This window comes from Lepidochelys kempii, chromosome 7 (assembly GCF_965140285.1).
Source record: "Lepidochelys kempii isolate rLepKem1 chromosome 7, rLepKem1.hap1, whole genome shotgun sequence".
NCBI lineage: Eukaryota > Metazoa > Chordata > Testudines > Cheloniidae > Lepidochelys > Lepidochelys kempii.
The window spans coordinates 30,958,680-30,981,444 of NC_136386.1; the positions used below are offsets into that span (position 1 = coordinate 30,958,680).

General features: G+C 52.0%; 1 protein-coding gene across 1 annotated transcript in view; it reads right to left on the reverse strand.

Moving 5' to 3' along the window:
* The window catches only part of DNAJC4 (DnaJ heat shock protein family (Hsp40) member C4), a 78,840-nt gene that overhangs the window by 18,840 nt on the left and 37,235 nt on the right, over nt 1-22,765 (reverse strand). The window contains exons 6-7 of the mRNA XM_073351766.1: nt 3,404-3,609; nt 1,765-1,935 (exon numbers count right to left, since the gene is read on the reverse strand). Of these exons, the coding sequence (XP_073207867.1) occupies nt 1,765-1,935; nt 3,404-3,609 (377 nt within the window). The remainder of the gene's footprint in view (nt 1-1,764; nt 1,936-3,403; nt 3,610-22,765) is intronic.

Below are 22,765 nucleotides of genomic sequence, written 5' to 3' on the forward strand. Positions count from 1 at the left end.
GCATACTGTCCCACATTATGATCTAGACCCCCAAGATTGGTACCCCCTTCAGTACTGTGATCTGGACCACCCGAGACTGGCACCCCTCCAATGCCATGATCTAGACTGCCAGACTGGCACCTCCTCCAGCACTGTGATCTAGACTCTCAGACTGGCCCCCTTCCAGTGCTGTGATCTGGATTCCCAGACTGCCTCTAAGCACAGTGACCTGGATTCCCAGACTGCCCCCCCTCCATACAGTTATCTAGCGCCCTCAGTGCGGTGATCTAGGCCATGCCCCCAGCCTGGCAGCTGTTCACTGTTCAATTGTGGGAATCGCTAATGTGCTAAAACATTAATAAGAAACAAAAGGCCCCGATGGAAGCCCTGGGCAGCTGCTGATACTTCTGGCAGGATACACATTCTTGGGAAGGGTGACCCCGATGCCTCCCTAGGGCAGCTGGCATAAGCTCCATGCCTTGAGGGTGCGGGGAGAGCTGCTCCAAGTGTCAGCAGATGCCCTGGGACATTGGCTCCTCCAGGGGACTGGGCCCTGACTGGTGTTCGGGTTATGACAAACCACATTGTCAGCCCCCACACCCCTTGGCTTGCTACGCTGCAATAGCTGCTCAGACATATAATGCCTTACAGATGTGCACCCAGCTGCGCTGGACAATGGGAAGCTGGGCTGGGGTGCCAGGGGTCCTGCTGAGATTGTGGGGGGAGGGACATGGGCTGGTGTATGTGTAGGAGATGTGAAGAGTGACACTGGCCATGTGGGAGTCTGAGATCATGGAGAGAGGCATGGGGGCCCGTGGGGATGTGAGTGGGAGGCCGAGATCATGGGGGGCTTGCACTAATGGGCGTGGGTGGGGAGATACTGAGATTAGAGGGGGCTTGGGCTGGTGGGGGTGGGGACACTATGGCGCAGGGATGGCACGGAGGCCCCCAACCACACTCCACGCAGCACAACTCCAGACCCTTTGACTCTGGGTCTCCTCGCAGAGGCATGCTGGGATGGCACAGAGCAGGCCAGAGGCCAGTCAGGACAGCACTGGATGGCTTCTAGGAAACGCAATGAGATAAGACTTCACCCCACAACCAGAGTAAGGGTCAGGACAACCCCCCACCCCAGCTGAGTTTTCTATAACCCTGTCAGTGCTAGGACCTTGAGGGTGCATGCTGGTGCTGATCTGCCATGCCAGGGTTATGGGTGGAAGTGCCAAGTGGTGTTATCCCCCATTATACAGAGAGAGAAACTGAGGCACAGAGTGGGGCCAGGAGTCAGTGGAGGCGGGATTCCTGGGATGGAGGGGTGGGGCTATCCTGGTCCTGGGAAGGACACTTCATACCAGCTGCCCCTTCCCTGAAGCCCATTCCTCCCACCCCACTGTGGATCCCATGCCCCCCTGTATGGGCCCAGGGACTATCTCCAGGCACTGAGAGAGAGAGTGGTGCGGGAAGTTCAAAGGGCGATCTGGGGAAAGGGGCATTTCTATTGGCTCTTGGGGAACGACCCCTAACAGTGAGAGCACGCTAGCCTGAGCAACAGTCTCTTCCAAGGGTGGAGGAGTGAACTGCTAAGACCAGAGTCCTGGGGACCTGGTGAGCCTTCCTCCTGGGGCGGGGGAATTGCCTGGAGGCAATGATTCTGCTCTGGTGGGGGACACCGTGTAGTGCATGGGATGACCCTGCCCTCGGGCAGAGGATTGAACTCTGAAGGCCCCGAGCCCTCTCCCAGGCAGGCTGTCACACAGTGCCCCACCAACCCCTTGCCCCCACTACCTGTAGGCCACGTAGTGGGCGGCCACGCTGGCCAGCATGAGGAGGAGGCAGTAGCCAAAGAGCTTCCGGTTCCAGTGTTGCCTCTGCTTGGCCTGGGTGCCTGAGAAGGCCTCGGCGCGGTGAGTGCGGAACTGCTCCCAGTAGCGCATGTTCTTGTCGGGCCCTCGGCTGCTGGGAGACAAAGGGGCACTGATGCGGGCTGTGTTGGGGGCAAGGGTCTGACCCTAGGGGACTGCTGGCCCTGGACAGGACTCCTGGGGTGTCTCCCAAGGATCGAGCCTCAGGATCAGGGCAGGGGGCCGGGAATCAGGACTCTTGGCTTCTATCTGCCCGTTGGACCAGTCACCTATGAAATTCCCAGAGTATCAGGGCCACATGTCCCTTGCAGTGCTGATAGGGCTGCCTTGCTCTGGCGGTCTGTGAGACTCAGCACAGCCGTCCTGCCCCTCCATGCAGGGTCCACGAGCCCAGGGTGTTCTGGGCTGCCCCAGAGAATGGCCCTGCCCCAGCACACGCAGCCCCTCTGGAACGGTCTCTTCCCAGGGCTGGGAGATGCAGAGAGGGATGTCCCAGCCTGGGGACCCCTGCGCCAGCTGGGAGCACTCGCCTCACAGTGTGTCTGCTGGGGTCACACTCACTCACTCCCCTGACACCTCCCCCCAGCAATGCCTACGTGATGGCATGTGAGCTGTGGGGATGGCCCTATCCTGGCAAGCTGCCAGCCCTTCTGGGGGGCCTGGGGCCGCTGCAGGGGACTCAGCAGCCAATGCAGCCAACCCAGCCTTGCAGTCCACAGACCCCATTTCCCCATCTGGGGTGGGGCAGATACGTGGCTAGATGGACCCATTAGTCTGATCCAGGGTGGCAGGCAGGATACCGGTCTAGAGGGGCCCCTTGGTCAGATCCGGGGGTTATGGGGGTGACTGGGCTGGATGAGCCCCCTGGTCTGACCCGGAGGTGGGGGCTAGCGGGCTGGATGGGCCCCCTGGTCTGATCTGGGGGGTGGGGGTTACCAGGCTGGATGGGCCCCCTTGTCTGATCTGTGGGGTGGGGGTTATGGAGCTGAATGGGCCCCTTGGTCTAAGCCAGCACTGGGAGGACAGTGAGCTACCATATCTCAAACAAGTCTTGCGGGGGGCTGGTCTCCATTGTGTTATGGAGACAGCGGCCCAGATGGAGCAAGCTACAGAGCCAGATCGTTAGACTGAGTGGCGAGCTGTTATGGGGCGAGGGGGCGGCCAGGGCAGGATGGGCCAAGTGGCCTTTTCCTGTTTAGCAGCTTCCTGACAGCTTGATGCTCAACAGCTTGTCAGTGGCAGCTGCTCACGTTTCAGCTGCAGCTCCCAGCACCTCTGCGCTGTCCTGAGGTCCCTGTGCTGGCCCTTCTCAGCTCAAACCTGCACAGGATTAGCAGGGGCTCAACACAGCCTGGGCTTTGGAGCCAGCCTGGGTCTCCTCACTGGCTCAGAACCAGTGTGAGATCAGGGGGTGCAGACATGGTGGGAGGGGCAGCTGGGTAGTGAGGGCTGAAGGTTGAGAAGAGTCAGTCAATCACGTTGACAGGTGGGGGGATACCAGGTTCTGATCCCTTACCCCAGCATCACCTCTGTGCCCTGTGCCATGGCCCTGGTGCCCTTACCTGGTACTAGGCCTGGGTCCCAGGTCTGTGAAGTCAAAGGGGCTGTGCTTGGGGCTGCTGCCCGCGGTGGGCCTGGCTGCGTGCCAAGCCCGCTGGCTGTCATAGAGCCTCCTGCTGCCCTCCTTGCTCAGCACCCGGTAGGCCTCATTCAGCTGGACGAACTGGCTGTGCAGGTCGGGGTTTTTGGGGTCGCTGTCAGGGTGCAGCTGGGGGACACAGAGACAGAGGGGAGGGTGAGGGCCTGGGCAACAGCATCGGACTGAGGATCTACCAGCCCAAGGGAGCCAGCAGAGGGGCTTACACAGCAAGCCAGTGCAGGGCCAGCCAGGGTGTGAATCTACAGTACGCCCACTAGCTGTCCACTAACTGGCCATATACACGAGCCCTAGTACACCAGGGCAGCCACAACGGCAAAGCAGTGCTAGTGTAGGCCTGACTGCCCCCTATGCACACTCATGCACCCCCATACCACGCCCCCCTCCCCTACCACATGCAAGCACCCCACACCTGCACATGCATCCCCAACGTGCACACTCATACATTTGCCCCGTTTCCGCACAACACACATCTCGTCCCGTCCCCCACAACCAATCCTAGGGCCCAGGCCGGCAGGCTCAGGAGAACACAGAGCTACAGAACCTGCCCCCAACACTGCGTGCCTACCCCACTCTCGTCAGAGCTGGCCCATGGCTCACGTTTATGGGGTGCAAATCCCCCTGGAATGTAAATAGGCTCCTGGTTAAGACCCCGCCGCTCGCTCTTAGACCTGCACTGCCCCCGCTTGACGCAAGTACCCTGGGGGCCATGCTGCCATGAGGTCACACAAAGGGCCTGGCTAGAGGCTTGTATACCTGCCAGCTTGTGTGTTGGTCCCGGGTGACTGGAGAGGGAGAGCCCATTTCACCCCACCCCTCCAGGAGCAAACTGCAGGGGGCACTTGTTTGGTGACAGGAGTTTCATTGGGTCTTTCTCAGGCCACATTTCAAACATCACTGGCCCAGTCAGGAGACACAGTGTGTGTGACAGCCTGGCCTTGTGCCCAGGGCACTGAAGTAGGTGTCAGGACTCCTGGGGAGTCGTTAGACGAGGGGGTCCCTTCCAGAGCTAGGCGTAGAACCCCAGTGCCCTGCCTCTCATGCCTACCTTTCTCCACAGGTACTTTACTAGGCCGGGGAGGGGAAATACAATTGTTAACAGAAGAATGTGCGCATGCTTGTGCAGAAGGGTGGGTATGTGCCATGTGGGTATGTGCACGTATGCACACGAGCGACCAGGATTCTGTGCCAGGCTGGCTGAGATAGCAGGGCCTGGACTAGAGTGCCCTAGAGGCTAGTCTGATTCCTGTATCTCACAGGCCACAGGACGTCCCTGAACTATTAGGAACTGGGGAAACGTTTGGGATAGGGGAGCCTACACAGGAAGGATGGGCTCCACCTAAACCAAAGTGGATCCAGACGGCTGGCACTTAACATTAAAAAGGTTGCAGAGCAGTTTTTAAACTAAGCGATGGAGGAAAGCCAATTGCTGCAGAGGCGCACGTGGATCGGACAGAGACTTCTCTTAGAGGAGAGTCTATTGATAGAGATTCTCTAGGTTTTAGTCAGGAGGAGAGGATGGAAGAGAATAAAGTATGGGACAGATTGGACAAGAAACATTCACATAAAGAATCTGACACATCAGAAAAGGGCAGACAAATAAACAGTGACAAGTTTTTAAAGTGCTTGTACACAAATGCTAGAAGTCTAAATAATAAGATGGGTGAACTAGAGTGCCTCGTGTTAAAGGAGGATATTGATATAATAGGCACCACAGAAACCTGGTGGAGTGAGGACAATCAATGGGACACAATCATTCTGGGGTACAAAATATATCGGAAGGACAGAACATGTCGTGCGGAGGGGATGTTGGGACTATATGTGAAAGAAAATGTAGAATCAAATGAAATACAATTCTTAAATGAATCCACATGTTCCACAGAATCTCTATGGATAGTAATTCCATGCTCTAATAAGAATATAACAGTAGGGATCTATTATCGACCACCTGACCAGGACAGTGATAGTGATGATGAAATGCTAAGGGAGATTAGAGAGGCTATCAAAATAAAGAACTCAATAATAGTGGGGGATTTCAATTATCCCCAAATTGACTGGGTACATGTCACCTCAGGACAAAATGCAGAGACAAAATTTCTCGATGCTTTAAATGACTGCTTCTTGGAGCGGCTGGTACAGGAACCCACAAGGGGAGAGGCAACTCTCGATCTAGTCCTGAGTGGAGCGCAGGATCTAGTCCAAGAGGTAACTATAACAGGACTGCTTGAAAATAGTGACCATAATATAAAAACATTTAACATTCCTGTGGGGGGAAGAACACCTCAACAGCCCAACACTGTGGCATTTAATTTCAGAAAGGGGAACTATGCAAAAAGGAGGAGGTTCGTTAAACAGAAATTAAAAGGTACAGTGACTAGAGTGAAATCCCTGCAAGCTGCATGGACACTTTTCAAAGACACTGTAATAGAGGCTCAACTTAAATGTATACCCCAAATTAAAAAACACAGTAAAAGAACTAAAAAAGAGCCACCGTGGCTTAACAACCATGTAAAAGAAGCAGTGAGAGATAAAAAGGCATCTTTTAAAAAGTGGAAGTCAAATCCTAATGAGGTAATTAGAAAGGAGCATAAACACTGGCAAATTAAATGTAAAAATGTAATAAGAAAAGCCAAAAAAGGAGTTTGAAGAACAGCTAGCCAAAAACTCAAAAGGTAATAACAAAATGTTTTTTAAGTACATCAGAAGCAGTAAGGCTGCTAAACAACCAGTGGGGCCCCTGGATGATCGAGATACAAAAGGAGCACTTAAAGACGATAAAGTCATCGCAGAGAAACTAAATGAATTTTTTGCTTCAGTCTTCACAGCTGAGGATGTTAGGGAGATTCCCAAACCTGAGCCATCTTTTGTAGGTGACAAATCTGAGGAATTGTCACAGATTGAAGTGTTACTAGAGGCGGTTTTGGAATTAATTGAGAAACTGAACAGTAACAAGTCACCGGGACCAGATAGCATTCACCCAAGAGTTCTGAAAGAACTCAAATGTGAAATTACAGAACTATTAACTATGGTTTTAACCTGTCCTTTAAATCCGCTACTGTACCCAATGACTGGAAGATAGCTAATGTAACGCCAATATTTAAGAAGGGCTCTAGAGGTGATCCTGGCAATTACAGGCTGGTAAGTTTTAATGTCAGTACCAAGCAAATTAGTTGAAACAATAGTAAAGAATAAAATTGTCAAACACATAGAAGAACATGAATTGTTGCACAAAAGTCAACATGGTTTCTGTAAAGGGAGATCATGTCTTACTAATCTATTAGAGTTCTTTGAGGGAGTCAACGAACATGTGGACAAGGGGGATCCAGTGGACATAGTGTACTTAGATTTCCAGAAAGCCTTTGACAAGGTCCCCCACCAAAGGCTCTTCCATAAATTATCATGGGATAAGAGGGAAGATCCTTTCATGGATTGAGAACTGGTTAAAAGACAGGGAACCAAGGGTAGGAATAAATGGTAAATTTTCAGAATGGAGAGGGACAACTAGTGATGTTCCCCAGCGGTCAGTCCTAGGACCAATCCTATTCAACTTATTCATAAATGATCTGGAGAAAGGGGTAAACAGTGAGGTGGCAAAGTTTGCAGATGATACTAATCTGCTCAAGATAGTTAAGACCAAAGCAGATTGAGAAGAACTTCAAAAAGATCTCACAAAACTAAGTGATTAGGCAACAGAATGGCAAATGAAATTTAATGTGGATAAATGAAAAGTAATGCACATTGGAAAAAATAACCCCAACTATACATACAATACGATGGGAGCTAATTTAGCTACAACTAATCAGGAGAAAGATGTTGGAGTCATCGTGGATAGTTCTCTGAAGACGTCCACACAGTGTGCAGTGACAGTCAAAAAAGCAAACGGGATGTTAGGAATCATTAAAAAGGGGATAGAGAATAAGACAGAGAATATCTTATTGCCCTTATATAAATCCATGGTATGCCCACATCTTGAATACTGCGTACAGATGTGGTCCCCTCATCTCAAAAAAGATATACTGGCATTAGAACAGGTTCAGAAAAGGGCAAATAAATGATTAGGGGTTTGGAACAGGTCCCATATGAGGAGAGATTAACGAGGCTAGGACTTTTCAGCTTGGAAAAGAGGAGACTAAGGTGGGATATGATAGAGATATATAAAATCATGAGTGGGTGTGGAGAAAGTGAACAAGGAAAAGTTATTTACTTGTTCCCATAATATAAGAAGTAGGGGCCACCAAATGAAATTAATGGGCAGCAGGTTTAAAACAAATAAAAGGAAGTTCTTCTTCACTCAGCGCACAGTCAACCTGTGGAACTCCTTGCCTGAGGAGGTTGTGAAGGCTAGGACTATAACAGGGTTTAAAAGAGAACTCGATAAATTCATGGAGGTTAGCCAGGATGGGTAAGGAATGGTGTCCCTAGCCTCTGTTTGTCAGAGTGTGGAGATGGATGTCAGGAGAGAGATCACTTGATCATTACCTGCTAGGTTCACTCCCTCTGGGGCACCTGGCATTGGCCACTGTAGGAAGACAGGATACTGGGCAGTATGGACCTTTGGTCTGACCCAGTATGGCCGTTCTTATGTTCTTAATCCCTGGTTGAATTAGAGCAGATCTAACACAGCATGTGATAGAGAATCCACCACAGCCCCAGGGAAGTTGTTCCATTGGTTAATTACCTCACTGGTACAAACTGGCACCTGAGTTCTAGTCTGAATTGCTCTAGCTTCAGCTGAGTCCAAGCATCGCTGGCCAAGGTCCTTCCTCTGGGCTCACTGCCTGCGGATGGAGATGCTTTCACTCCTGACTCATAGGCCCCAGTGCTCCCAGTTAGGGCTGCAATTGCCTTTAACTGGATGGAAGAAAGGGCGCTGGATACTTTCAAAGTTAACAGCCAACGATTTCCGTCCCCAGCAGATGATGACTCCTTTGTTCCTGCAGACTCCTCCATCCCCAGGTGTGCAGGGACCTGCTCCCAGCCAGCTGGGCGTGTCGGCTCTACTCATCAGAGCAGCTGACTTCATGCTTGGGATGAAGAGGAGAAGGGGTGGAGGATCCAGGCGGCTACCCACTGGCCAGGAGTCTGCTCTGGGAGCTGTGATTTGGTCCTGCTCTGTACAAGCAGCCAGGCCAGGCTGGACCCAGGAGCGTGCCAATGGCCTATGGCCACCTCTTTGGGTTAACCCTTTGCTTGCCTGCATGCAAAGATCTCAGAGCACAGGGAATCCAGTCTCCCAAACCTGCCTCAGTTGAGACACATGGACAGGGGAAGAGACTCATCCAAGATCACATTGTAAGTTGGTGGTGGAGCAAGGACCGAACCCAGGTATGGAGAGGCCCAGCCACCCCTGCTAATGCCTACTCCCCTCATGCTAAAATCCAAGCCCTGTGCAGTTAGGGGTCAAAACACTCCTTTTCTTGTATTAGATTTATGTTTATCTATTTAATAGTTTAATAGACTATAAAAGCCCAAAGCAAACATGTTGACCTTCTTGAAACTAAACACTTTGATGTTGCCCAATCAACATTTTTGTTTGGAAATTTTGGCTTTTTGTTACAATTTGGAACTGATTTTTTTCCAAAATTTTGAAATTTCCCACCGAATGGAATTGTGTTTTCCAACCAACTCTTGATTTAAGCTTCTTTGCCTTGGCTGGAAATCTACCAGTGTCTCCCCGCAACGCTAGTCCCTTTGCCCCAATTCTGAAAGGCCAGGGGACACCTTGGCCTCAGACACTGTGCAAGCAGCCCTAGACACATGGAGGAGTTTACAGGTGCTTTCAATGAGACCCTGGCCCCTACCTGGCATTCCTGAGGACAGACTGGGACTGACTGGTGACTCCGCAAACATCAGAATCCATGCCTGCCAGCCCCTGTTGTGTTCTAAACCTAGAACCCTCCCAGCTTAGCATAAGTAGGAGCTCCGGGACTTAGTCAGTCTCTCTCTAGGGATGGCTGCAAAAGGTATCAGGGTACCTAGGCAGCAGGGTGGAGTGGTTGGGGCACTGGACTGGGAATCAGGAGACCCGACTGCTATTCCCAGCTCCATTACTGAATTTGGGAAGGTTGCTTCCCCTCCTACCCTTTGTCTATTTAGACTGGCAGCCCTTCAGGGCATGGAATGTATCTTGCTATGAGCTGGTGAAGCACCTGGCATGACAAGGATCCTCGATTTCGATTGCGTATCTGTGCAGTGCCCAGAAAGATAGGGAGCCCCAATCTTGGTCTGGGACCCGTGCAGCACCCACCAAGACAGAGGCCCCAACCTTGGTCTGGGGTCTGTACAGTGCCCCGCATGAAAGGGGGACTGATCTGGAACTGAGATCTGGCACAACAAGGAATCCAATCTTGGTCATGGGTCTGCACAACGACAGGCCCTGGGCAGCACTCAGTGCAGTGGGACTACTGGACCTCAAGAACTTCTCTGCTCTCCAGTCCTTGATCCCCCATGCTGCTTTCTCTCCATGACTCTGCTAGGACCCAGCTGTCTCTTGCAGGCTGGTGAGAGTGGTGAGGTTATCATAGAAATATAGAGCTGGCAGATACTTCAGGAGGCCATTTAGTGCATCCCCCTGGGCTGAGGCAGGACCATGTATATCTAGAACAGAGGTGGACACACTACAGTCCGCAGGCCACTTCTGGCCCGCGGCAGTGTGTCTAGCTGCGGCGGCCAGACATGGTGCTCTGAGCGGCATGGTAAGGGGGCCGAGGCTGGGGGGTTGGATAAGGGGAGGGGGGTCTCGGGGGCAGTCAGGGGACAGGGAGCAGTTGGATGAGGCCGTGGTTCTGCGGGGGATTGGGGGTGGTCAGGGGACGGGGGGGTTGGATAGGCGTGGGGATCCTGGGGGGCCTGTCAGTGGGCGGAGGTGTGGATGGGGTCAGGGGACAGTGAACAGGGCGGGGTTGGATAGGTGTGGGGTCCCGGGGGGCCTGTCAGGGGTGTGTGAATAGGGGTAGGGGGACTGGGAGCAGGGGGGTTGGATGAGGGGCGGTCCCGGGGGGGGGGGGTTAAGGGTGGGGAGTCCCAGGGGGACAGTCAGGGGACAAGTAGCAGGGGGTTTGGATGGGTCAGGAGTTCTGAGGGGGGCAGTCAGGGGAAGTGGGAGGGGGCAGATAGGGGGTGGGGGCCAGGCTGTTTGGGGAGGCACAGCCTTCCCTACCCAGCCCTCCATACAGTTTTGCAACCCCAGTGTGGCCCTCGGGCCCAAAAGTTTGCCCACCCCTGATCTAGACCATCCCTGGATGGTGTTTGTCTAACCTGTTCTTAAAAACCTCCAGGGAAGAGGATTCCACAACCTCCCTACGTAAAATGTTCCAGAGTTTAACTAGTATTAGAGTTAGAAAATTTTCCCTAATGTCAAACCTAAATCTCCCTTGTTGCAAACTAAGATGATTCTTTCTTGTCCTGCCCTTGGTGGACGTGGAGAATAACTGATCCCCATCCTCTTTATAACAACCTTGTACACATCTGAAGACTGTTATCATGTGCTTCCTCAGTCTTCTCTTTTTCAGACTAGACATGCCCAATTCTTTTAACCTTTACTCACAGGTCAGGTTTTCTAAACCTCTGATCACTTTTGTTGCTCTACTCTGGACTCTCTTCAATTTGTCCACACCTTTCTTAAACTGTGGTACCCAGAACTGTGGTACCCAGTACTCCAGCTGAGGCCTCACTTGTGCCGAGTGGAGTGGAACAATTACCTCCCATGTCTTATATACACCACTCCTGTTAACACACCTCTTCCACAAACACAGAGACCTTTTTGCTTGTAAATTGTGTAGTTGATTAGTGTTTTAATCCCTCCATCAATGCACAGCAGTGTCTCCACAAATTTACACATTGTATCTCAACTTTCTGACCCCTTCTCCAAAAGGGTGTGTGTGTGTGAGGTGTGTCTACTCAGAAGGAGAGGTTAGTCGCCTTGTGCAATAACTGGAGTTCTTTGAGATGTGTGCCCCCTTGTGCCTTTAATCTGAGATTTTTGGTAATAATGCCTGTTTGGCCCGTACATGTGCCCAGTGCTTCCTCATGCCCACTCAGAGGCTATTTAGGGCTGTGTGGACAATCCGCCCTCAATTCCTTCTCTACCACAAAGTCCCCAGAGGACACTCCAAAGTGGAGGGCAGACAGTGGAGCACCCATGGGGACACACATCTCAAAGAACTCCAGTTACTGCACATGGTGAGTAACCTCTCCTTCTTCCAATAGTGTCTCTATGGATGCTCCAGTTCAGGTGAGGTCAGCAGCAGCACCCCCAGCTGAAGATAGTCTTCGGAGTTGAGACCAAGACCGAAGACAACACAGCATTTCCAATGGCAGCATCTGATCTAAAAACTGGACCACTGCATAATGCTTGGAGAAGGTATGTATGGAAGAGCAAAATGGCAGCATTACAAATGATCCAGAATAGGGACATTCTTGAGTAATGTCATAGAAGCTGATAGGGATCTTGTGGAATGGGCCAACATCCTAGAAGGAGGCTGCATATCTGAAGATTTATAGCACAATAGGATACAGTCAGAGATCCACCTGGAGAGTCTCTGGATGGAAATGGCCAAACCTAAGGTAAGTGGCCAAAATAAGGATGGAACTGGTTATGTACCAATTCCAGAACTTCACCACTTGGGCACAAAGGCAAAGGGACCTGAGTCCTCCCTGGTGGTTGAGATTGAACATGCAAACTATGTTGTCTGTGAGAATTTTTATGGACTTCTTCCTGGCTAGAGGCAGGAAGTGGATACAGACAGTCCTAACTGCCCTCATTTTGAGGAGGCTGATGTGTAGTCACGTCTCTTAGGCAGATCAATGTTCTACCTACCAGGTGACCCCTCTTAATAATAGCCTGAATCTGCTCATGCTGGTCAGCCGGCAGATGCTCAATAAAGGTGGTAAATTTGGCATAATTTGAGTTACTGTATTTAGCCATGAGAGCTTGATAGTTTGGGATCCTAAACTTAAGAGTGGAGGATGAGTAGGTCTTTTTGCTGAATAGATCAAGGCATTTTTGGTCCTTATCATACGGTGTGGGTTTTGCATGATGTTGTGTGCCATGTTTGTTCACTGCCTCCACAACCAGGGATGGGTTGGATGGGTGAATAGAATCTTTAGCCAGTGTGTAATATTTCTTATAGGCCCATTTACACGTTGGCAGAATTGTCGCAGGGCTCTGCCAGATGGATTTTGCAGGATCCAACAGGGCCTCATTAATGGGCAGGGCAACCTGAGTAGTTGTGATTCCCTGACCATTTCCAAAGGAATCTGGAGGGAATCGGCAGTGTGCTTCATTAACTCTTGCAAGTGTCAGACATCATCAGCCACAGTCAGTGGGGGAGGCATAACCACTTCATCTGGGAAAGATGAAGAAATATCTATTTGGGGAGTAACCTCTGTATCTGACCAGGCCTCCTCCTCTCAAAGGATTCTTTCGTCTGAGGTAACAGAGGAACAGTTGGAGTAGGGGAGTGTCTCCCCCTGTATTCCCAACGAGAGAGACTAGGGGCATGGGAAAATTGCTGATGATATACAGCCCAAGGATCCCAGTCTGGCCACTGGGGAGGTCCAAAAGGCTTTGGGGGTGGCATTCACTGGTGCTCAAACCAGATTGGGAGAACATAGTCCTCATTATAAGTCTCAGTTTTAGCTCCTGATTTTTAATGACCCTGCCCTTAAAAGTGGCGCACATGGGAACACTTTTGCGGGAGATGATGCTCTCCCAAGCAGCGGATACAGTGGGAATACCTGTCACTGACCAGGAGGGCCTCCTGGCAAGAGAAGCACTACTTGAAGCCCAGAGAGCCTGGCATAACTCAGGGCAACAGTATGTAGCAGGGGAAAGTCTCCCTCCCCAAAGGGGAAGAGGATCAAGAGAAAGTCTTTCTAAATCCTTCAATAAAGGGTAACAAGGCTAAGCGACTGCTCCATCTCAGGCCAAGATGGTTGAGAAGGAACTGAGGGTGGTTCACCCACACAGCCCTATACAGCCTCTGAGCAGGGCGTGAAGGAACATAGGACGCATACCGGGCCGAGCTACCAAAAATCTCCAACTAAAGGACAAGGGAGTGAGTGCCCCTGAAGCAGAGCACCCACAAGGAGACTATTCAAAGAAGACGACTTTCATTGTCAGGCTCCCCTAGCCTTCTCTTTCTCTCCTTCTCTTTCCCCGAGCACTCCTTCCAGTGCTCTTTTCTACAGTGTCCTGGGGAACGGGTAAATTGCTCAGCGTATTTACTCAGCAGCCCCAATCTGGCCTGGTAGTCAGGTATACCTCTGTCCAATTAGGCCTTCTCCAGGAGAACCTAATTAGTACTAACAGTGACCAGAGTGCAGGCTTAAGTGCCAGCCCTCAGCACTCTGTCACAACACCCCAGAACGATATTTGCCTTTTTCCACAACAGCATCAAATTTTTGACTCAAATTCAATTTGTGATCTGCTCTAGCCCCCAGATCCTTTGCCACATTACTGCAGCCTGGCCGGTTATTCCCCATTTTGTATTTGGGCATTGATTTTTCCTTCCTAAGGGAGAGCTTTGAACGTGTCTTTACTGCATTAATTTAATCTCTCCACCCTTTCCCAGCAGATCCATACTAGAAATGACTCTGTTACTCTCTATACCTCTCGGGAGAGGTCTTCCAAAGCTGTTGCTCTGTTGACTCAAGAAAGCGGTATTAACTTTTCCCTCCCAGCTGTCTTCCATTCCCAGCCCCCGCCCAAGTCAGCTGCCTAAGCTTTTACAGAGCACTGTGATGCTGATCCAGCAGTGGGGCGGGAGGATGGGATGGACAGGGCTAGCCAAAGCCCCATTGGAGGTTTTATCACCTGGCACGGACCAGCAATCATCTTTGTTCCAAAACGACCCAAGTCAGGCCTGGCCAGACCTCACTGATATCACTCCTCTTGGCTATGGAGCTAAGCAATAGGAAATGGAGAAATCCAGAGCAGTGAGGCTGTGTCCCAGGCATCCCAACATGCTCCCTCTTCCAGCTGTTTAGCCAAGCCAGCTGTCGAGATGCTCAGGAATTTTTCTGTGGAAAACACCAGCTCGCCAAAACCAAACCGTTTGACAGGAATGCATCAGTTTTGAGGAAGCTTTAGTCAGGAAGATTTTCCAGGCTCAGGATGGGATTTCTCGTCTTAGAGAGAGAGAGATGCGCCAGCATGGCCCATTTCCCTGGGCAGCATCACCCCTGCATGCCATTCCCCTGCCACACCCCAGGATAGCACTCAGCTGGGATGTGGGAGACAGAGGTTCAATCCCTGATTCGAATCAGATATAGCAAGGACTTGAACCTGGATCTCCAATGTCTCAGCCGAAAGCCTATGCCGGGGTGACTCATTCTCAAACCAGAGAAGGGTTTCGGTTTAGTTCCATATTGGAATGGAAACAGATGTCAAAACAACGACATTTTTTACGATGGAGAATCCTCGTTTTCCAGACAGACCCAGTCAATTTCCTTTTGAACTGCTGTCCTCAGGGAGACTCATTGTTCAGTGTGGAGGGGGGTTCTGATGCCACTCTCCACCTGGCTCGTCGCTCTGACAGCACCCCAGGGTGAGATGCTCACGCCATCTCCCTATTTAAAAGGGTGAGAGCTGTGATTCTGCAGCCCAGACATCACTGATGTCCCCCCATCTGATAGCACAGGGAAGAGCTGCTCTGAGTCCCTCATGGAAAAACCCTTGTGAGTGAAGCCAAGAGGGTCCTTTAGAACCTGATAGGATACAACGAAGAAGCAGACCTTTTCTATAGGGGGTCGGGAACCACCCACTGGGGCTGAATAGGAAAAGAGAGAACCCCTGTAGATAGAAGCTCTTATCCCCACTTCAGTTCTATAGGGCTCTCTCCAAAGGTAAATCCCTCCATGGGGGGCTAAATTGGAATATTTATCACAGAGGCATGGGAGGTAAGAGACAGACACCCCAGCAGCAGCAGGGCCCATCCCCCCGGGCAGAATCATCCCCTACACGCCATTCCCCTGCCCAGCACAGAAAGAGACACCACAGCAGGACCCAGTGCAGGATGCTCCCCTATGTGCCATTCCCCTGCCCAAGCAGTGGGGCAGAACTGGTGAGATGCAGCCTGCTCCCACAGACAGGGGGAGGGTTCGGCCTGAGGAGTCATGGGCCCAGCTGGCCCTGTCCCAAAATGCCCTTCTGCAAAGAGCCACAGGGAGTAGTCCAGGCTGCAGACAGCAGGGGCTGCAGGGATCCTTCTCTGAGGACTCCTACCCCCGACAGCTGGGGCACAGATGTTGGGCTCTGGCTCCTGCTGACTCACTGGGCTCCTGCTCTCCGCTTTGGCTCTGGAGCTTGGAGCCAGCCCAGCCCCAGCATGGGTTAGTAATGGGAAGCCTTAGGCAGAGCTGCAATCCAGGGGAGTGGGTGGGTTGGAGCTCAGCTTAGCTGCCCAGCTCTCCACTCATGTGACAAGAGCCAGCCTTGGGGAAGGGGGGGCATGAGGTGAGCCTCCTCCCTGCTGGGTAATGGCATCTGGGATGAGTGAGAGGCTGTCCTGGCTGCTCCATAGGGCGGGCCAGATGGGAGAGGAGGATCCTGGCTGATTTGGATCCCTGCACTTCAGGCTGGGAGACTCAAATAAGTGGGACCCAGCAGAGGCAGAGTTTGCAGCCAGACTCTATTAAAATTATGTGTATCCCACTGTGCTAGGTGCTGCACAGACCTCAGCTGAAATTGGGGCCCCATTACGCTGGGCGTTGCACAGACCCCAGCCAAGGCCAGGGCCCCCATTGTGCACAGACCCTGACTGGCACTGGGTCTCTCATTTTATCAGGTGCTACACAGACACCAACTGAGATTGTTGTGCGGGGTGCTGCACAGACCCCAACCGAGACTGGGGCCCCCACTGTGTCCAATGCTGCCCATATCCTGACCAAGATCGTGGCACAGTCATGCTGGATGCTGCACAGACTCTGCCCCAGATCAGGACCTTCATTGTGCACAGTGCTGCACAGACCCTGACTGAGACAGGGGGCCCCATTGTACTAGGCACTGCATAGACCTGGACAGAATATGGCTCATTGTGCTGGGTGTTGCACAGACTACAACCAAGATTGAGGCCCCCTCCTGACTCATAGATTGCAGAATAAGTGTGAAATCAAGAAGATGAAATTCAATAAAAACAAGGGCAAAGTACTACACTTGGGAAGGAAAAAGGAAATGCCCAAATACAAACCGGGGAATAACTGGCTAGGAAGCAGTACTGCAGCAAAGGATCTGAGGGTTCTAGCAGATCACAAATTGAATATGTGTTGACAATGTGACGCTGTTGCGAAAAAGGCAAACGTCGTTTTGGGATGTATCAACAGGAGTGTCACACGTAAGACATGGGATATAACTGTCCCGCTTTACTCCCCACTGGGGAGGCCTCAGCTGGAGTACTGTGTTCAGTTTTCAGCACTGCACTTTAAGAAAGATGTGAATAAACTGGAGAGTGTCCAGAGGAGAGCATAAAAAATGATCAGTGGTTTAGAAAACCTATAAGGAAAGATTGAAAGTACTGGGCATGTTTAGTCTACGGAAGAGAAGGCTGAGGGTGGCCATGATAAGTCTTCAAATACTGAGGGCAAGACACGAAAGAATCAGCTTACCTTGCGGCAAGGGAGCTATTAGGAGAAACTTTCTCTAGTGAAGCACTGGAACAGAGCTTAGCTAGGGAAGTTGTGTCCTTGGAGGATTTTTACAACAGGCTGGACAGGGATGGTCTAGGTTTACTTAGTCCTGCCCCTGCACGAAGAGATGGACGAGGTAACCCTTGAGGTCCCTTGCAGCCCTGCATTTCTATGATTCTACGATTGCCTGGCAGCCAGCTCAGGTTCTGACCTACTGTGCCTATCCCATTGGCTGGCATGCGTCACGCCTGCTACTGATATTCTAGCCGGTTTCTTAATGGTCCAGAAGGGAAGCTTTGCTAAGCAGTAGCTGCAGTAGGAAGAGCAACACAAATAAAGCAGGGGCTGCTGGCTTGCCTTCCAGAAATACCGAAGCTGGAACGACCTTCAAATGCTACGACTTCACAGGGGCCCATCTGATCCTCTGATTAACCATTAGATATTACTCCCCTCTGATCCTCCCACAACAGAACCAGCTTGCTATAAGTGATTAACTGCGCAGGAGCCAGGACACCTGTCTTCTAGTCCCAGCTCTGGGCAGAGAAGTGGAGTCTAGTGGTTAGAGCAGGGAGTCGGGACTCCTGGTCCTGGATTCTACTCCTGGTAGAGCAGGATGGCTTGGAATCAGGGCTCCTGGCTTCAATCCTTGGCTCTGCCATTGACTCCCTGTATGACAGTCCCCTTTTCTGTGCTTCATTTCCCCTCACCTGTAAATGACTTTGGAACAGAGGCTGTCTTACTACATGACTGCGGAGTGCCCAGCATCACAGGGAACTGATCTCTGTCTGACCCTGTAGACACTACTGTAATATGAACAACAATAAAGTAGATAGTTACAGAATAGCCTGTCCAGAGGCTTCTCCCTGAACCCCACTATATGTGTGAGGGCAATCAGAAATAAGGAACAAACTGGTGGAAATGGGAATCAGATCCCACATAGAAAGCGGATACACTCTTTGCCCAGCCTGAATTACAGCTCCTTTTCCATTCCTAATGCAGCTGGAATTAATACGAGGCCTTTTTTCTTCCGAAAGGAAAAAATAACAGCATCAATTTTCAGACCCTTATCACCCTGAACATCTTTCTTTGAGCCCTTGAGTGATGCCAGCATCGCTCTGGAGAGCGGGTTTGTAAGTGAGCCACAGACACTCTGCAGGCACAAAAATATTATCATGGACATGGTGTTTTGTACAATTTCATTGGTGATTCAAAGGCTTGCTTTATTGTTTAAAAGCTAAGGGCTTGATCCGGCTTCAGCTGAAATCAGTGACAAAACAGCCCCTTTATTGTAGGTTTTGTGGTAGTACCTAAAGGCTCCCACTGAGATCAGGGCCCTGTTGTGCCTGGCACTAGACCTTGACTGAGATTGGGGCCCCCACTGTGCCCTGGGAGATGTGGTTGAGCTGAGGAATCCAGCCCATAGAGGAGAATGGAAGCACGAGGCTACCACCCCCTCTGACCCAGTTGAGTGGCGTGTCTTGGGAGTCACAGAACTGTGGGTGATGAAGCCTGCACAGAATGCAGCTCCTTCGTCCAGGATGGATTTTCTTTTGGCCCCAGAACTGCCAGCAGAGGGGCATACTCGAGGACGCTGTCCTACGCCATCTCTCTCGCAGCTCACTCTTGCTTCTGCAGTGGCTTCCATTTGCAATGCTTGTAAGTTGCATGCACACTCGGCTGCTGTCCACAGCAAGGGTGCCGGTGGCTGGGGGCCAAGCCTGTAGCTTTGGCTGAGCTGGTGGAGATAGGAATCACTGCCACAGTAGCTGCTACTTGTGGCTAGCTCATTCCTGCTCCTACAGCTGGGCATTATGGGAGGCATTAGTGCAAGCATGGATGGAGCTCCAGGATGCATTGGTACATCCATTGCGCAGGTGTGGCACAAGGCCAACAGCCATGCCATGGCCACCAAGGTCCCTCCCATGGTCAGTTTGCCATCAGTTGCTTCCTTTGGGAGTCACAGGTGCTCTCAGCACCTTGCAGAATCAGTCCCTGAGCGTGGGTGCACCCCCTGGAAGAGCAGGACTTTGCCTCAGTGCCTTGCTACTGTTCTCCACCCAGAGTAGGCTACAGCCCAGCTGACCTTGCCATGCACCATGTGCTCCTAGGGATGACTGTGATGGGAGTGCATTTGACCTGGGACTCTGTTCAACCTCCTTTGGGGGTTTCTGAGTGGGAAATGCCCCACATCTTGCCTTTCCACTCAGGATGTGGCGGCAGTCTCTTTGGCAGCATCTCCATGCCCTAGTGTTGCCCATTGTTGTGGCGGGTGAGTGTCCCTCACTGCCCAGCCCCATTTGAAGAGCCTGGCACAGAAAGGCATGAAACTCTGCCTTCCCCAGCTCTTCACATCATCAATTTCCTAAGAGAACAAACTCCCCAGCGTAAGTCAGAGAGCTGATGTTTGCACTTCTGAGAGCTGAGGATAGAACCCAGGAATCCTGGCTCCCAGCCCCCACCACTGTAACCATTAGACATTACTCCCCTCCCAGAGCTAGAGACAGAACCCAGGAGTCCTAAATCCCAAACCTCCACCACCCTGACCATTAGACCCCCGCTCCCCTCTCACAGCCAGAGACACAACCCTCGAGTCCTGACTCCGAGGCCGGCTGCAGTAACCACCAGACCCCACTTCCCTCCTAGAGAGCTGGGAACAGAACAGGCATCTCCAGCATTTTGCTTTCTCCCCACTGGGACATCTAGGTGACAGAGGGGACAGATCTGCACTGCTGGCTATTTGCCACATCTCAGGGCACTCCAACCACCCCCCACTCCCAGTTGATGCACGTGGCCCCACCTCATTAGAGCACGGAGGAGGAAAGATTTGGCAGACGTTAAGGAGTTAAGACACCCCTGCGCGCCTGACAAGCCTATAAATCCTCATTAAGGGGTTTTTCGCTAGTTAAACGATTTGATGCAAGAAATGGGGCCTTGAGGTTGTTGTTTCAAAGCAACAGGTCAGAGCCGACAGATGGACCTTCCCATCTCATTAACTGTCCCAGTCAGGCAGGCAGGCAGGCAGACAGGGAGAGGGCGGCTCCCTCTTGATGGATCAGATTCGGAGTCCACTAGCACCCAGCCCCATCACCAGTCCCAGGGCTGAGCTCCCCAGATCCAGATGGGACTGGAACGCTCCTTCACTTCTTTGGTGTTTGGAGCCTTTCCCTCTCTTGTCCCCCCTCCAAACTCCCTCAGCCGACGCACCACAATCACTCCATACACTGGACCCCCAGGAGGGCAATTCACAACAGCCATGAGAACATTTCACAATGCAGTTATGGGGAATGGCCTTGGAGGGGATCCTGTATACCACACACACACTGCATACATACCATACATAGAACTTGACACCCGCACTGCAAGCACATCCACACTGCATGTGTACTCACACTGGATGCTGAGCACGCGCACTCACGACATTCACACACACACACACACACACACGGCTCATCTGTCCTAGCTTGCACTTTTGCACCAGTGCAAACCCCTCATGGACCAAGCAACTCTCCCCAGCATGAGCCACGCCAGCGCTGGCCATATTTTACAGCAGTGCAGCATGTTTCATGTTTGCCTGATTTGCCAGCACCTTTGCACAGCTGCAAGCGTGACCTACACCCCAGCCAGAGTGGAAGCACTTTGCACAATGTGAGCAGGTGCACAAGTGCAGCCAGGCTTCTGGTGAAAGTGTGCTGCAGCCATAAAAAAGTGAGTGGCACCAGGGCTGCATGCCCTTGTGCCACAGAAACATGCAGAAAGAGCCTACCTGGGCTCTCTGAGGCTGCTCTATGTTTATACCCGCAGCTAATGGGCAGCTCCAGGCTGGCCAAGCCTGTAATCCATCCCAGCATGCCAACAGTGCTGGGTTTGGCTGGAGCACCCTCTGCTGGTTGTCAAGGAGACTCAGCTGGCAGAGGGGAGCAGGGTGGCTAGGCCCACAGACCTGATCTGGGTCAAGGTGCAGCTACAGAGTTCAACAGTGATTTTGTCTCTAACAGGAGGACTCCCAGCATGCAATTCTCTGAATGACAGTCAGGTGCCTGGCACCTTGCTTGTCCATGCCAGCGGGTGGCTCTGCTGGCAGCTGGGTTAGAGCAGTGGGAGTTCTTGAATGCCTGCAGCTGAACCTTCCCCTGCTTTGCTGGTGCCAGTCCCTCTCCTCCCCTTTGCTTCCAGCTGTTCCCCTTTCGCCTGCATCTGAGCCGCTGCAGACCAGTCCCTGGCGCATTCTACTGCTGATCAGTTTCCCCCACCCAGGGCCTCCCCAGACTGTGGCAGAGAAACAGCAGTCAGGGAGCTCTCACTCCATTCAAGGGGTCTCAGTGCATGCGGAGAGGGAGATCACTAATCCACAGATAGAGAAACTGAGGCATGGAGTGGCCATGGGACTTCCCCAAGTCATACAGGGAGTCAGTGAGAGAGCTGGGACTAAAACTCAGGAGTCCTGATTCCCAGCCACCCAATCCTCTTCCAAAGCCAGGAACAGAACCCAGGAGTCCTGAGGTAGTTTAATAGGAATAAGCAGCAAATAAAGAGGCCTTTCTATATCACTGTCTCTAACTTGGGCTCCAGCTGAGGTTTCAGAGCACAGGTCTAAAGCCTTGGCGTATGAGAAGCCATCATGGCTCCCATCTCTGCAGCCCATCTGTGGTGCAGCCCCAGTGCCTTCTTGGGGTTAACATCAGATGTGGGGCTCTGTAGTCCTTGGGAAGGAACCCTCAGGCTCAGGAAAGCCCCCCTTTGCTGCGTTGGAACATACCTCCCACAGCCTGGGTTCTGGGAAGGCTGCCCCCTACAGCCCATCTGCCAAGGTGCAGGAGACACCCCACAGTCTGGGCATTGGAAGGCTGCCCCCTACAGCCCAACTGAGAAGCTGCAGGGGGCACCCTGCAGTCTGGGCACTGTGCAGGCTGCCCCTGACAGCCAGGCTGCCAAGGTCCAGGGCTGACCCACTTCCCTGTTATTACATCCAAGGTTGCAAAAGTGCCACTTCCTAAGCAGCAGGTTAAACTCCTCCCTGCTTCCCCTTCACGGGACAGAGCAAGCTAGCAGCTGCAGCACAACCTGGTGGGCAGGGCACTAACTGGGACTTGCAAGTCCTGGGTTCCTTTCCCTGCTCCAGCCTTCATGTGGAGTGATCTGCTGTGGGTGTATCTCCACTGCAGAGTGCACCTGGGTCTGGGAACCCAGGTTAGTCACACCCTCCTGCAAGTAGCCACACCAATGGAACTAGCCCACGCTGGTGCTGCAGTAGCCCGGGTTAGGTGCAGGGATTTCTGGAGGTGGATTTCCAATGGTTTGGCACCTACCATTGGACCCAAGCTTTTCAGGTTGGCACCTAAACAAGGCATAGATCTTCAGGAGACCTCAGCCCCTCACAGTGCTCCTTTGACAATCTGGCCTCTGTTGCACATGCGCTGCTTTTGAAAAGCCATGCCTCGGTTTCCCCACCTGTATTTCCCTGCCTCCCAGGCATCTGATTACTGACAATGAGCTGCTTGGTTACTGTCCCACAGATGTGTGGGCACAATTGGGGACAGATACTCAGACCCAAGGGGCTCTGCAGGACATTAGTGGGTGCTGCTCCCCTCCTGGCTGAGGGAGATTTCCTGTGTTAGGTAACCTCTAAGGAGTGGGATTACAG